The sequence below is a fragment of the Rhipicephalus microplus genome, chromosome 5 (genome assembly GCF_043290135.1).
Source record: "Rhipicephalus microplus isolate Deutch F79 chromosome 5, USDA_Rmic, whole genome shotgun sequence".
Classification (NCBI taxonomy): domain Eukaryota; kingdom Metazoa; phylum Arthropoda; class Arachnida; order Ixodida; family Ixodidae; genus Rhipicephalus; species Rhipicephalus microplus.
The window spans coordinates 39,666,738-39,684,271 of NC_134704.1; the positions used below are offsets into that span (position 1 = coordinate 39,666,738).

Sequence of the window (17,534 nt, forward strand, 5' to 3'; positions counted from 1 at the left end):
GTTAGTTTTGGGACGTTAAACCCCACATATCAATCAATCAAACTCTAACAAATGGGTATTTTTAAGCTGTAACAACACCACGTCGCTGAATTAACGTTGGAGTCCGGCTCGACAACGACGGGCCCGTCGTACGCCGCGCATGCCTGAGCCGCCAGCTGCGTCGGCTTCTAGTTTTTATTCCGCGGCAACACGTGGCATCTGCGATAGATCTGCACATGACAGGAACTTCGTTACGTAGGAAATTGCTGAGCCGACATGGATAGCTCGGTGAACAGACTTTGACGCTTTACTTTTGTAACATTTTCATTATACCTGTCGTCCTGTGTTCGTCAGCAAATCTCGCCAAAGCTGCAATGCAACGAGAATTCGCGGGACTGGTTAACGCACGGCTGAAACTCGCGGCATAGCGTCGGCAATCTTTTTGATTTTGACGCGATGGAAGAACTAGATGGTAAGTGAAGAATTGAACTGTTAAGCGATATTTTACATTCATAGCATTTTTCTCTAAACCGTAGTTTGTATTCGTTAGTATGATTCGTGTAAATACAGGTGGAAAGGCTTGACAGCTGCTAAACATGTGCAACTTGAGTGGAACCTTATGTTTTGTTAACATTTGTTGACGAACGCTGGTGTTCAAAGCGTGATCGCAATGTTTCATCGAGGAAGTTTGAGCAGCACTCAGACAGTATAACTCGCCGGACAACGGAGTTTCAGGGACCAGTTCTATCACCCTCAATTGACAGTGTTCTGTAGGAAAGCCAAAGTGACGACTGTGCATAACAAGCGGTGGTGTTTTTTGTTTGTTTCGTATCCGTAGCCAGTTAATCTTTGTTTCGTAAATGGCGAGATGTTGGGCCAGAAAAAAAAAGCGCGAGTTTTGAATTACTGCTCTCAACGCTTTGCACACGTCAGCACGCCTTGTGAAGCATTACGCAATATGACACGGACATACAAGCTTCCGTTGTGCGGGGGACCAATGAACATTCAGTGGCGGATTCCGCATTTCACGGTCTTTGCCGAATGTATTACAATGTGAGCGATGAACTGATTTCAGCAGCAAGTATGTTTGCCTGTTTTCGATTATACCATGACGCTTTACTGTCTCAGGTTTTGTGCCCGTGCATGACATCCTGGCACCATATAAAAAAAATATAATTTTGATATGTTTTGACCATGGATCAGGTCTTAAAAGGACATTGAAGATTAACAATGACTTGGTTTAGATAGACAAACTGCAGCCAAAGAAGTCTAATGTCATATAATTTGTTATTGGTTCAGTATTAGCCGAGAAAATCAAGATTCAAGTTTCATTCTTAGATTTCCTGCCGAAATCTACATGCATGCAGTCGAACACTTTAAAATGTATTTTCTTGTGTTTTGCGGACATTGGTTCGATGAATTTTTCCAAAAAAATCGTAGTCTATGGCCACCACAGATGGTACTATACTTTATTTAAATCAATTAGAAGCTACGTACAAACCAGTATATGCCTTCAGAATATAAGATGTCATGTTGTATGTAGCGGGAATTTTAAAGTGACGTCTCCATTAACATTTTTTTACAACAGAAGCTGTTATCAGATCACAACAATGGTCGCATGCGGCGCCGTAGTTATCCGCCGCCACCGCCCTATGAAACGAAATATGAAAAAAAAACAGTGAATGATCATGTTTCTTCGCTTTTGCGCTGCACACAAACGAAACGAAACCAAGGATTATTTTCACTCACCTCGATTATGAGTGCACGGAAAGTGTCATTTATGTTAACGAGCACCTGACGCGGCACAACAAACAGCTTCTTGGTGCCGCTATAGCAAAAAAGAAATCTGCAAAGTGGAAATTGGTATGGTCTGGCGGAGGAAAAAAATCTTGCGCGAAAATATGAAACGTCTTATGTAATCCGAATAACACGTGTTTTTGATTTAGACCTCACATAAGTAAAACATGGTGAAGAGAAAAACTTTTTTCCCCGATGTGAATTCCGTTAGTTCACAATGTCAACTCTTCAAACAACAATTCCTATAATAAATGAATGCTCTTTTACCGTACTGCATCAAAACATAAAAAGCATTAGGAACAAGCGCGAAGCGTTTGATGTATTTCTGAGTAGTATTCACGTGGATATTGATGTAATATTGTTTACAGAGACATGGCTGTGTAATAGGGATATTTCTCCCGTGTTTACAAATTATAATGTAGCGCACCTGAATCGCACAGGAAGGGGTGGAAGGTTGGCGATATACCTCCAGTATTGCTATTTTTTTTCAAATGCTTGATGAACTGTCTTTGAGTAGCGGTGACATAGGGTGCTTAGCAATATAAACAAATGATATTTAGTTGCTGTGGTATACATACCCCCAACTGGATATAAGCGACATTTTCTAAGTCATTTGTAACAAGTTTGCATTGCTTTAATAAAATAAAAAAACTACCTTTATTATGGGTGACGTCAATATCAATTTTAGAAGTGAAGACATGTACGCACTTGATTAACAAAAATAACTTCGTATAATCATTTGAAGCTAAAAAATGTCATTATAGATTCTACCCGTATTACTACCACTAGCTCCACGTCACTGGACGTATGTATAACAAGCTTAAATAGCAGCGATTACACTGCGTGTTTAGAAAAAAAATGTTCAACGACTTTGAGTACTTCGTATTCAACTATGGGAGAGCACTGAGCCGTCCCGCTAAAACCACACACAGCATTCGTTAAGTTTTGTAGGCACAATATGCTCAGACCTAAGTGATTACCTACCTATATATATTTCTACAGAAAACCTGTTGCGTAAAAATGAACACCCAAATGTCAATGGATTTAGGTGTATTAATGACAACTATCTGCTTAAGCTTGCTGATTTGATTGAACAGACAGACTGGTCACCTGTCTATGTGCAACGCAATCCAGACAGCGCATATGATACTTTCATAGCTATCTTCCTAGAGTGCTACAATACTGCTTTTTCGATACAACAAATCGGATCACTAAAGTCTAAGAATAGAAAACCATGGATCAACGGCGACCTTTTAAAGCGAACAAAGCAAAAAAATACGCTTTTTTTCACAGATTCCTTGCTACTAAAATTGCTGAAGTACTGCGTGAATTCAAGCAATTCTGTAACAAGCTAAATAGTGACACCAGAAAGGCTAAACTTGACTATTACGAAGCCATTTTCTCGCGCATAAAATGAGAACCAGCAAAAATATGGAAGCAAGTAAATTCTTTAACTGGAAGAACAACAACATCAGGACACCTGTAGGCAAGTAAAAGTTGGTGATATCATTCTAGAGGGCACAGAATTGGCAAACGCATTTAACCAATACTTTGTGAATGTGGCTGTGAGAGTGATGAAGAGGTAACACAATGTGCCAACGAGGCAAACGTTTCTGTAAATTCTCTCGTGCTACACGAAGTTTTACCAGATGAAGTGTACCTACTGGTATTTAAAGAACTAAAAACGAACGTTGCAAGTTGTTATGATGACGTAAAGGCAGCTCCAGTTAAGGCCGTCGCATCTGTACTTAGCCCTGTATTGGCATATATTATAAGTTATTTCTTATTGACTGGACGCTTCCCGAAAAAACTTAAGGTGGGAAAAGTTACACCCATCCATAAAAGTAGCAACACTTGTGACATTACTAATTATCGTACGATGTTTGTGTTACCTGTATTCTGAAAAATTTTGGAGAATTGTATAAATACACGCCTCATGAAATATCTTGAGAAATATAATATCTTATCATCGCATATTATGGATTTCACAAAAATAAGACTACGGAAGAGACACTAATTAGCGTAAGAAGTCGCATAATTGAAAACACTGAAGGTAGAATGTACACGCTAGGTGTATTCCTTGATTTGCGCAAAGCATTTGATTCGGTTTGATCATGAAATTTTACTGCTGAAATTAAGCCGCTATGGAATTCGTGGAGTAGTCTCCGACTTGTTTAAAAGCTACTTATCATCGAGATATCAATTTGTTAGCATACACAGTGAAAGGTCCGAATATTTAAACATAAAGAAAAGAGTTCTTCTGGAATTCATTTTAGGCCCCGTGCTTTTTCTTATACATAAATGATATTACAGAGGTTCAGTACACACCCGAAATTAAAATGTTTGCTGACAACACAAGTATTTTTTTACAGGCTCCACTATTCAGAAAGTAGAAGCTTCAAAAAATCTGTACCTCCTGAAACTCTCAAGTTGGCTAATAAAAACAAACTAAAGTTAAACATACAGAAAACCTAATTTATTTTGTTCAAACCTATAAACAAGCGCACCAACGATGAAGTAGTCACTTCATTCAGTGATCAGCGACTAGAACAAGAGAGAGCGAGAGAGATAAAGATGCAAGAAAAGCCAGGGAGGTTAACCAGACGCACATCCGGTTTGCTACCCTGCACTGGGGCACCCTTTTAAAGCTTTGGCACTCCATCATGAAAAAACAGAACTCGAGGTGGCTGGAGAATTTTGCACGAGAGTTGCCGTGAATATTATGAACGAGAGCATCGACGCCATGATCGTTCCTGAAACGCGATTACCAGAAATGGACATTCCATACACCATAAAAGAACTGGAAGGTGCGTTATTCGCTTCTAAGCGCATTTGATCGCCAGGTCCTGATCGTATTACTTATAGTGCGTTGGGACATCTTGGACAAAAAGCCAGAAAAGAACTTTTAACATGCTTCAACAACTCCTGGCTCAGCGGCAGTGTTCCCCGAGAATGGAAAATAAGTCGATTAATACCACTTTTGAAATCGGGAAAATCACCATTGGACTTGACAGCATATCGCCCTGTTGCCCTCGCAAGCTGTTTCGGAAAAGTGATGGAAAGAATGGTTCTATTTCGTCTCGAGTGGTACTTGGAACGATACACCAAATACCCTTCTTGCATGGCAGGCTTTCGTCGGGGCCGCTCCTCCATCGACTGTGTCCTTGACTTATCGACATTTGTGCAACAAGAAAAAAGTCGCAAGCGCATACCAGTGGCACTCTTTCTTGACGTGAAGGGTGCATATGATAATGTAGCTCACGATGCCATCCTCACTTCTCTCGCAGCTATGGGAATTGGTGGACGAATTTTTCAATGGATAAAAGATTATATAACTGGCAGGGGTTTCTTTGTGCAAACATATGAGGGTACAACTGCTGAACATTACACCTACTGCGGAGTACCTCAGGGAGGTGTTTTAAGCCCCACATTGTTCAATGTTACCCTGATTGGTCTGGTGAAGGCTCTGCCAAAGTCGGTGTGCCTATCTATATACGCCGATGATATTTGCCTCTAGAGTGATGCAGTTACTCGCCCTCAGGTGCGTGCACGAATACAGCGGGCAGGAACCCTCACAACAGCCTACCTTCAGAAACAAGGCCTAACTATATCAACTGTGAAGTGCGCGTTGATGGCGTTTACACGCAAACCAATGACGCCATACCCTGTTTACATTTATGGGCAGAGTGTCAAATATGCAAGGACGCATCGTTTCCTGGGCATAATAATCGACAGAAGTCTTTCGTGGAGCCCACATTGTGCGTACTTGAAGAAGAGACTGCTATCTATTGTGCGTATAATGAAATTCATGTGCGGGAAAGCATGGGGAACTTCTGTGGCCTCTATGCTACAGCTGTACAGGGCCCTATTTCTGGGTCTATTGCGCTACAGCTTGCCGGTACTGACTAACACTTGCAAATCCAATACTCATTCATTGGAGAGTTTGCAGGGTCAGGCACTGCGTATCTGCCTAGGACTGCCCCGATACGCTTCTACTTATGCCACAATTATGCTTGCCAAAGACCATCCGGTCAGGACATATAGAGTTGTGGATTGATCAGAGTGCACATTCGACATGCTAGCCGTGTCCCCGACCACCACTTCGCCCTTCTACCCTCCGGAAGACCACGTGTACGTTTTCAGACGTCATAGCCAAGCACCTAAAGCGCATTCCATCAAGATATACGCCAGCTGCGAGAATGGCATGTCCTTTGTGGTGCCTCGACCAGCCGCAAGTACGTCTAGAAATTCCGGGAATCAAAAATAAAAGCAATCACTCCAGAGTAGCATTGAAGCAAGCAACACTGCTAATATTACATGAGTCGTACTTAGACCGAACGCAGATATACACTGATGGGTCCGTCTCGTCCAGCAGCTTATAAGGTGCCGCTGTAATTCCGGCTGCAGCAGTGACAATCAAGTTTAAGTTGTCGCATATGACTACATCTACGGCATCAGAGCTTGCTGCTATAAGGGCTGCTTTACAATATCTCGTTCAAGAACGTCCAGGAAAATGGGTCATATTCTGTGATTCGAAGGCAGCGGTTGAGAGTTTGCAGTCTGCCATGCGTAGGAGGAGTCATGACCAATTGGTAAAAGAAATAAGACATTGCCATCATGAAGCTATAGCACGAGGGCATGATATTATATATCAATGGCTGCCTGGACATATCGGTATTACCAGAAATCAATTAGCCGATGATGCGGCCCGCTCAGCTCATGAAGGAACCCGTGTAGTCCCGATTCCTCTATCAAGGAATGATGCAGCAAGACAACTTTACCTGCTGGCTCGAGATCTCACACGCACGTTCCGGTCGTCTACCAGCTTCCAAAGGTGTCAATTTTATGAACCGGATCCTTCGCTCAAGCTAAAGCTACCATCACAACTTTACCGCTCCGATGCGACACTGTTATGCCGCCTTTGGTTAGGTGTTGCATTTACAAAGGTGTACTCCTTTCGCATTGGTATGGCAGACACTCCTACATGCGACTATTGCGGAGCTGAAGAGACCATCGAACATGTCCTGTGCAGCTGCGCTTGCTACGACACACAGCGATGCCAGCTCCGGATGGTTTAGAATCAACTTGACCCCGGTCCATTTTGTGTGCAGAAGATACAAGGACCTGGGCATCTGCCTCAGTTGCGCAGAAAGCAACTAAAGCACTGCTACTTTACCTAAAGTCAACAAACCTGAGCGACCGCCTGTAGACTGTGTGTGCTCCCCGAGTGTGCTCGTGATTGTGTGTACCTTCTCACTAGAACAAGCCAGTACACAAAATTCCTCCGTGTCTGGTTCCACGAGCACCTGTCATGAACGCCTCACGTTAATTGCCTCTTAACAGATCGAGCTCGTTCGGTAGGATGCTTGAGTAAAATCGCATTCCTCCTTCTCTCATGGTTATTTAAATCGCTCGATTATAGCTTGTTCTACTTCAAACTTTTAAATGAAATGTTGGTATGCGGAACAACTAAGAGCAATTATGATATATTATAACTTTTACAGAAGCGCGTGCTTCGTATCCTAGAAAAATATAAAGGTTATCTCAGGGCCTAGACAGTGAAACGCTTTTCGTCAAACACGAAATTCTGCCTGGTAGAAAAGTTTATAATTTTAAGCTGATGCAACATATTCATAGGCATAAACTACAGGATTCCTAACCACGGACTATATAAACGAAATAGGGCTTCAGAAAGTTTTCTCCCGAGACCAAGAAAATACGGATGAATTACGGAAAACAGGACATTGATTACAAAGTCATTGAGTTGCTAAACCTTCACGAATCAAATATAGGCTTTACACTGCAATCCAAACCACTTAAATCTCATCCTAAATCACTTATTTTTTCAACTGACCTCAATGTAGGCCCATAGTCATTTACACGTTAGAGTAATTGTCCGTTTTATTTTTGTTTATTTTTTATGATCGTTTACTGTGATTCTAAAATGGGACTGATTCCAACAGTGCTTTTTTTTTCTCAGTAGTCAGTGTATTCTGAATGTATACTATGTGGAACGAAGCGTGTTTTAAAATGCGTGCTTTTGTTTGTATATGCAAAAAATGCATGTTCTGAATGTTTGATTATTTCGAATATATGAAAATATATACTATGGCATGCCAGTATCTTCTACCAATGAAATATGTAAACGTGTGTGATATATCTAACCGATGTATATAGTTGTGTGTTGCTGATGTGTAAATGTATATGTCGCTGATGCAGAGTGCTTTGGTGAATAGGGGGCGAGACCTCGACAGGCTTTTAGCTTTTAGTCTTTGCCTCCCGCCGCAGAGAAATTCTGTATTTCTTTCTTCCAAATAAGCAATGTTGTTGTTGTTGTTGTTGTTGTTGTTGAATTCAAATATGGGTACCCTACTTGCCAGCCCAGTTTTCTACCATTGAGTCACGCCGTTTTTTTTTTTTCGGTTAAACTTCTCACACTGATAACAAGGTAAATATATTACAATACACAACAACGATGACGAAAAAATTTCTATGACCGTCAAGCACTGCTAAAGCACATCCTGTCGGTTAATAAAAAAAAAGAACACAAGAAATGGTCGTCATTCATTTAAGATTCAGTAATTGTGTCGACGGCCACAATTTTTTTTTCATTAAAAAATATAGGTATGATGCATCTTAAGCAGAGTACCCTTAGTCTATCTTATTGGATTCTTTCTCTTCGTGCAGAATGTCCTGAAACACATATTGACGAGCATGACGGCGATGACATTGACAATCTCGAGGTCACTGAAATCACCGGTAAGTCAAAAAGCTGCTTAAAGAAGTGAACGATCTGTTCTATAGTCTGTAAGCATCGTTTTACTATTGCATACGTACCTCAAAATATTGTGCTTCGTTTACTTTTAGCTTTACGAATAATGAGTGAAATTGTTATTTCTGTGCAAAGTACTTATGGCCAAATACTTACTTCCAGTTTTCTGAAAAATAATGCTGATACAATTACAATAGTTCTCGTTCAAGTTACGGGTTATATTGGATGCCTGGGATATCACAGCACAAGTTTAAATGAGATAAAGTACAATTATCTGCCAGAATAATTCATTACTAGTAATTTATTGAGTTTATTGGAAAAGCAGAAGGGTTTCTTGTGAGTAGCGGATATTGTGACAGCCACCTGGCAGAGCTGATCTCAACTACGAGCTTCTTTCTCAAACTTCTCTGAGATGCACTTTGTCATCACTACAAAACACGAAGTTAACCAAACCAGAGCACACGAGAGCACATTGCCTTTATTTTTTTTCATATACTGCCAAAGTGAGTCACCATACCTGTAAACAATAACTTCTAATGAAAATGCCAAACAACGCAACTTCTGAAAGAACATACATTGCATTTCGTGCACATATTTGCACGCTTTCAATATCCTTCCGTCATGAAAGCGACAGTCCTAATAAGCAGCATTGGGCAGCGAAGTGGCACAGCGGTTACCACGTTTGATATTTGTGTCGTTTTTTTTAGTTCTATTTGTTGACTCATTACGAGGGCGTGTACTGCGTAAAACTGCCGCTCTGCTCGGCGACGTTATGTGTGTGTATGTGCGCGCTCACCACTTCCTCTACTCTTCTTTGAACCCTATTTATCCTTTTATCCTTATCCTCTGCGCAGGGTAGCGTACCGAATACGTCAGACTAGTTAACAACCCTGCCATTTCTCTATCCATCTTGTTTCCTATTTAGTTTGACAAAGCGGTGCTTTGTTCACGTGAACCAATGCACAATAGCGCGGTTCAAACAATAAGAATAAAATTTCAAAAAGCTAGAAAACCACGCTTCCCCCCCCCCCCTTTTTTTCCTGGCCGGTGTTGGAAAAATGATCCATTTTTTCGTATCCGGCACAAATATCATCTTAGAGGGAAGGTTCCCATGTCAATCCTAGTCAACACTATGCATGGCCCTCCGTTGAAGCCTTTGTTTGCCCGCTTCAGCCACGCTGCTTCATTTAGAAATGCAAACGTTCCGGGTTGGCCTTTTCTATCCACATCTTGACCGGCCAGCCCAAATACGGCGGGCAGAGGTTTTTTTTCGTTTAGCAAAGACAAACACTGGTTAGTCGAAAAAAAACAACGCGGTATAAGTTTTCTAAGAAGTTGTTCGCTAACCGGGAACCCAATCTTCTACATTAGGCGTATACCACTCGGCACCGTCGGACTGAAAGGATGTGTTGCTAGGCTCCAATTGATACCCATTTTTTTTTCTTTTTGCCAGAACGGTGGCGCCACTGGAGACGAGTGAGTAAGCTTGTCACTATGCACATCGCGTTTCGCGCTTCTTGGTGCGGCACTATTTCAGTGAAGTCGTCAATATGTATGATAGAATAGAGAGAGAGAGAAACAGAGACAGGAGAGCAAGGGAGACAGCGGGATTGGTTAGAGGTCTCCAGTTTTCTACCCTCCCCTTGAGAAGGGTAAATGGGGTAGGGAAAAGGGTAAGAGGAGGACCGTCTGTGATGACACTTTGAAGTAATTATGACCGCATCAGTGATTGTTATTCTTACAAATACCAAGACCAAATAGACAAAAAAAAAGGCTCACAGCTGCCACCTATATAAACAACACCTGCATGTTGGTTCGGGAAGGGGGAAACATGGAGAAAAGCAAGATAGGAAAAACAAAGAGAGAACACAGAAGAGGAAAGTCAGCGAACGACACATAAGGACACACAGTAAGTATTACATAAGAAAGTGTCTTTGAACATGAAGACAAATACGTTTCCTTCGTGAAAATTAGCAGGGATCGATGAAACTGGCCATGCTGAGGAGCGCATCTTTCCGAAAACAGCCAGTCATCAACACTCGCGCGCTTACGCAATGTTCAAACAGGCACAAAAACATTGTCAGGGCACAGTGAGAATGTGTCATTCGGTACGGCTCCTCGGTAAAAAGCGCGGCCAGGCTTTCACAGGTTAACATGTGCACAGTCGCGCGCACGGGTGGAAGCAGCTTCCCCTCCCCCCCCCCCCTGGTCACCAAAAAGGGACGCAGTCACTCCCACACAGAGACACAGGCGCGTAGCTAGAAATTTCTTTCTTGTGGGAAGTGGGGGAAGGGCGGAATCTTTTAGATTTTAAGAGGGGACCTTCTCAAAATAATCATTGTTTGCTGTCTATGCCATGGCGGAAAAAAATTTCGGGGGAGAAGAGGAAGGCACGGACCATGTGTGCCACCAACCTTGATACGCCCTTGCATGTACGTAATAGGGAGAGGAGACTCGGTCAGTCGGAGGAGGAATACAAATTCAGCCACATACATTGACATAATACAGAGGGGTGATTGCTGCGACGAACCTTTGTCCCCTTCGCCCCCTGAAGGGAAATTCTGCGCACGCCTATGATCGTATGAGTTCGAACTAGTCGGTGCTCAGTAGTTTACCACTGTTAAGCATAATACTTACTTTCAACGAGCTAGGAACGTGTTTTTCTATAACGGACTTGAAGCGTTTACAAAGACTAACGTTTATGTCTGTATGAAGTGGTGCCGTATCTATGTAATAATGACAGGGAGTAATTTCACTCCTTTTTGCAAGTCTTGACTGCTTATGTACACGACTCCCTTTAGAGATTTTTATATTGTCATCGGAGCTTTGTGGCACACAAAAGAGAGTTAACGTTTCTCTTTAAAGCGAGTAAGTAATACACGTGACAAGTCACGATAAGTCACTGAAAACAGTGACACATACTCACATTTCTCTTTGAGTTTTGAGTTTAGATTTCTCTACGCAGATGACTGTCTAGCTTGGAGCAACTGAGAGTGCTACACTTCGGTACTTAAAGCGGCTGCATTCGCAAAGAATCTGCTGGACTGTTTCGCTGCAGCTGTAGAACCCAGATAGTCGGTTATTAAATTCACCATTTATGAAGTAATACGCGCTTTGGAAAGGTGATCTAAGCGAGAGGCTAACAAGCAGGGGGGAGTCACGCCGTGAAACGTCGGGCGTGGCATGTGGGCCCAATGTAGCATGAGCTTGCTACATGCGGGCGAATTCAACAGATCAAGTCTTACTCGATATGCTAGCTGGCGAAGTTGCTCCGAAGGAGGAAGAGGAGGGGGCCTTAAGTAGGCTGCAAATGTCCGAACTTCACCGAAGTGAACATCATGTTTAATGAACACTGCAACAAAAAAATTGAGTATTTTTCAACAAACGTTACTCTCTAAAACGAAGAGACTTCGTTTCGTAGAAACTCCCAAAAAAAGCATTTCTAACATCGCAATATATAACATGTGTGTATTTCATCATCACTTAAATAAAATCAACCAAAGAAGTTTGATAATACACAGGATGTGTTTAGAAAAAATAGTTAACAATTCAGAGTACTACTCTATTATGGGAGAGCATAAAGCTGTCCCGGGGGTTTCCTCTTCTAAAACCAAAAGACTTCCTCTACAAATCAGTTGCTACCGGGATAGTGCTCATGAATGGATTGCTTAGGTTTTTATCAACGTTTCATACATTATATTTGCTAAATGCTTTCATGCGTCAAACCCTAGTAAGCTCTCCGTCTTCATGAAGGTATTATTATCGCTCTATCATCGTTAATTATTACAATACTGTTCTCATTTTTTTATCGCATGGTTCATGTTACCACGCAGCCTTATTCCTTATATACAGCAATAAACTGAGAGTTTCGCTAGCAAGGACCTAAGAAGAAATGAAATGATTGAGTTTGCTTCTTTGATGATATAATCTTACGTAGACCTCTGTGTGTGTACGGTTTATGAAGGTGTTCATGCAGTCGCCATTTTCCACAGATTGCAATGCATTCAGTACAGCCAACATTAATTAACCACTTTGAGGCTTACGGACTGCCTTTTAAGGACGCTTTTCTGATGAAGACCAAGACATTGTTTCGCAATGAACAACACCCACCAGAATGAAGCCTTTTAGGGGTGAAGCTTCTTATAGCGGCACCCATTCGTCCCTCGTAGCCGTTGTAGTGTGTCACAAGTACAACATTTTGACCTCCAAGATGGTGCCGGTGGAAAACATCTTCTGCGCATTGTTGAACAATAAAAAATAGTGCTTAATGTACATGCCAATGGCTGCTGATTGGGAATGAGACACAGGAGCATTCGGCTTATAGTTAACGCGCACACTGCGATCACCATTAGCAGCCATTGGCATGTACATTTAGCACTATCTGACAAGAAAAAGTTGCTACTCGCTGGGCGTAACCTCCTTGGTTTTAGAAAGGTTAGGCGAGCGTTGGGCCGCAGTGCCATGAATACAGTGAACTAGTATATACTATAAACTTGAGGTGGTTAAAGGTGGGAAGTAGGCCCGAAGCGCAAGCCGTAAGAAAGTGTGCGTGTGCCACCCCTCGTTTAGTCCTTGGAATGCCCGCTGGATGGCGGTGCTTCTATATAGTGAATATATGATGAAAAGATGCGAGATGGTGGTACTTGGACTGTTGAATAGATGGACGAACGGACACACAGACAGATGCATGGATGGACGCATGAACGGGCGCAGGGGCGGATGCATGGACAAACACAGGGACGGACGCACGAACAAACGCCACACGGACGGGCGGATGGACACATGGATGGTCACACAGGCGGACGTATGGACGGACGGAAGCTAGAATGAATGGACGCACGAATGCTTCGCCTTACTTTCCATCATTCACTCCGTGGATATGCTGCGAATTTTTTTTCTTCCTTTTCCTCCACACACACAATAGCTTTGAAATGTATGAGACAGCGATCACATGTAGGCAACCTAAGAAGTGCAGGAGATAGCCGACGCGGAAGCGGACTGCCTGTCGAGACCATTCCAAGTTCTTGCAACGTCAAACTGCAGTCTAGTGGTGTCTGTGCGGGGGACACCAGGATTGCTCGGATGCGATACCGTGTGTGCTCGCGTAAAGGCCTCACTTAGTTGCGACCTTCACTATAGGTGCGTGTTTGTTCTCTGGTTTCGACCATTTGGCATAGTTTTTTTTTATTAAGCGAGTACGGATTGCTCCGAAATCCGTCACATCCAACCACGACCGCACACCACAACCGAACCAAACGCTATTGCTTTTCATAACGAATTTTTTATACATTCGGGCACGATGCAAAGCTGTCAACTAGTGTTTCTCATCCTTGCCCCTTTTGCTTACTCCTTATTCGTGTATATAGTCATATTTGTCAGGGGTGCAGCTAGAATTTTTTTATGGGAGGCTGCGATGTTACGGGGTTAACAACCCTCTATGTGTGGCCTTGCGTGTGTTTCTATATGCGCATGTGTATATACATAACCCAAACTGTGAAAATCCGAGTATATAGTAGTTTAAACCATCAAAGCCATTTTTTCTCCTCCGCTCATTGGCTATGCTTATGATCTTTGAACCAGGCACTGTGGTCTGGTGATTACAGTACTGAACTGTCCGTGCGAAGGTCGCAAGACTGGATGTTACCGCGGCGTTAGCATTCAGACCTAGGCGAAATGCTAGAGGTCATTATGCTTATCTATAGTTATACTAGATGTGCACGCCAAAACACCACATGGTGAAAACTTCCCTGGCCTTCCATTACGGCTTCCCTCACAATGATATCCAGGTTTTGGGATGTAAATCCAAAAAAAACTTTTCTTAGTGATCTTTGTTAACAATCACGGCGTCAAAGATACCTGCTAACTATGAGAGGCCAGGTGGGATATGGGTAAATAAGTTGGTTACCTCAAAAAAATCGTCTAATATGTTTGTTCATATTTTTCGTTTTCACCGTAGGAGTTTTTTATTCAGAACTTTAGCCCACCGTATTGTAGCGCGGCCTTTACGCGAGTTTATGCGGTAGTTTTCAATTTGTATAAAGTCGTGCTTCGCGGGCACGCTGTCCCGAACAGCTGCGCTCCAAACGGGATATTTCATAGCACACGCCGCTCAAGCGTGCAGCGAGGGGGGGGGGGGGGGGGGTTAAGCGACAGCTTCATTTTCTTTCAAAGCCACTCGATCGCCTCGACATTGGAGGATAAATGCTGTTGACAAAATGCTGCGTCACAAAGACAGAACGATGCAATGATTGTGCTTCAATGTTTCTCTATTTTGTGTCTTTATGGTGGTCTGTCTGATGCTCCATCTAAAGATATTAAATCGCTAACATGACACGGACAAGGAAGTCTACAACAGGAGCGCTTTGTTGCGCTTGTCACCCTCGTGTTTGCACCTTTGGTATTGACAGAGAAGCCGTCTAGACCGACTGCTAGTGCGTGCATGGCGAAGAAAAAATCTGCCATCATCACAAACCAGCACGCGGTCTCTCCGTTTTTTTTTCCTCTCCTGAGTGAAACAACTTTATTGATTTTTCTTTAGTGAAACAACTTTATTATCTCCTGCTTCACTCCCAGAACTATAGTGCGCCCATTTGTCTGGCTTGTGACGCAATAACTCTGACGTGTGCCTAAAGGAGGAGAGAGAGAGCGAGATAATAATAATATTATTGTTACGAGTCAGTGGGCATGGCTCCGCCGTCATAGACACATCGATGAAGAAGAAGCGTATTCGGCGCGCGAGATCCTAGCAGCCCTAGTGTCTCACACCTACGTGTAAATATTGCAAATACACTTGTTTCTCTCTCTCGTGTATTTGTAATCCCCATTACAATACTTTTCGTTTAACGTCTCAAAGTCACGAAATCACTACCAGAGACGACTGGGAGGTGGTCCTATTGAGTTGCTCAGATTTGGCTCAAAAGGCCTTGGTCAAGAAGGCCAAACTGGCGGCTTCGACCAATGGGGACCCGCACTAGGGGCTCCAACAATTATGTAGGGCTCCTACGTTAGTCCACCTCTCTCGTTTTACAAATGTTTTTCATCTTGACCACTATCGAAATGCAACCACCCCAGCTGGTAAAGACAATTCAAGAAATACACTACGGCACACTAACGTCAAGATGCGAGTGCCACAACCTCGGCGTTCGAGGATATTAGGGGAGGGGAGGGGGGGCTTCGAATTTTTTAGTACGAAGCAATCTAGGGTCTCGCTTTTCGGCATCACCTTTCATCCTGGTGCGTCACGTAGTCACGGTCCATCATAAAAGGGGTACGCGTTAAAATATTTTGGTAAATGCCACCACTCAGTTGGCCCTACACCAAGCTGTACAGTTGATCCTACGAACCGATGACATACAGTAGCCGACGACATATTTCGAGCCTAAGCTCCCATTCGTTCGGGCTGTAGGGAACTGAAATAGGGCAATAGGGAAAAAAATGAGGAGAAGGGATAAAAATGATAACAAAAAATGGCAGCATATCCACGGAGTGAATGATGGAGAGTGGGGCGAAACATCCGTCCGTTCATTTGTTCATGCTTCCGTCCGTCCATGCGTGCGTGTGTGTGACCGCTCGTGCGTCCATGTGCCCGTCCGTGCGTGCGTCTGTTCGTTCGTGCGTCCGCACGTCTATCTGTGCGTCCGTCCCTGCGTTCGTCCATGCATCTGCTCCTGCGTCCGTCCATGCGTCCATCTTTCTGTGCAGCCATCCGTGCGTCCGTCCATGCATCTGTCTGTGTGTCCGTTAGTCCACCTATTCAACCCTACAAGTACCACCATCTCACATCTTTTCATTATATTCCTCATATAGAAGCACCGCAATCCAGCGGACATTCCAAGCACTGAACGAGAAGAGGCACACGCACACTAATTCTTTACGGCTTGCGCTTCGTGTCTACTTCCCACCTTTAACCACTTCGAGTTCATGGTATATACTAGTTTGCTGTATTCATGGCACTGCGGCCCAACTCTCGCTACACCTTTCTAAAACCAAGGTGGTTACGCCCAGCGAGTATAACGTAGCAACCCTCTCTTGTCAGATAGTGCTCAATGTACATGCCAATGGCTGCTAAGGGGGAATGAAAGACAGGAGAATTTGGCTTATAATTAACGCGCGGTGGCGAATTTTTTATTGTTCAAGAACGCACAGATGATATCTCTCACCAACACCACCTTGGATGTCAAAATGTAAGACTGGTTACTCACTACGACTGCTACTACTACTACGAGGGACGAATGGGTGCCGATTTAAAGAGCTTCGCTCCTGAAAATCACAGCATATCCACGAGCTGAATGATCACGAGGGGGGCGAAGCGGAGGGACGCGCGAATGGACGCAAGAATTGACTGACGCACGAACGCACGGACCCATGCACGAACGGACACATGGACGGATGAACGCACGAAAGCACGGAAGGACTGATGCACGAACGCACGCACGGATGACCACTGGATGGATGGACGCATGGACGGACGCATGGGCGGACGCACAGACGAACGAATGGCAGACGGACCCACGGAAGGACACACGGACGGACTCTTCGCCCCACTCAGCATCATTCCCTCCATGGATACTGTGATACCGTTTTTATTACCATGCAATGTATTGCCACTACGACTACGACGCCTAAGATTGATATGATGTGTGAGCTTTAACGTTTCAAAACCACCATATGATTATGAGAGACGCCGTCGTGGAGGGCTCCGGAAATTTTGACCACCTGGGGTACTACGGGTGGCTACGACGGACGCAGCGAGCACTCCAACGCCACCGACGAGACGCGAGCCAAGGAAGCCGAGTGCAAGCGTCTTCAACGCGCCCACGGCTCTGCTTCGCCATCGGGAGAAGCAGGGGTGGCTACTGCGACGGACGTGGGACTAACCCACACCCGAAGGAGCTTCGCCTTTAAAAGAAAAATAAACACGGCATGCATCACCTTTCTTCAGGTTTCAATTTACTGGCGCTGAAACACCCTTTCCCAAATGCTTCGC

The 17,534-nt window shown here is 43.6% G+C and overlaps 1 protein-coding gene across 1 annotated transcript in view; it reads left to right on the forward strand.

The window, feature by feature from the left end:
* The first annotated feature begins 345 nt into the window (after positions 1-345).
* LOC119174683 (uncharacterized) overlaps positions 346-17,534 on the forward strand; it is a 44,817-nt gene continuing 27,628 nt past the window's right edge. The window contains exons 1-2 of the mRNA XM_075895257.1: positions 346-451; positions 8,464-8,535. Coding sequence (XP_075751372.1) covers positions 436-451; positions 8,464-8,535 — 88 coding nt within the window. The 5' untranslated portion in view covers positions 346-435. The remainder of the gene's footprint in view (positions 452-8,463; positions 8,536-17,534) is intronic.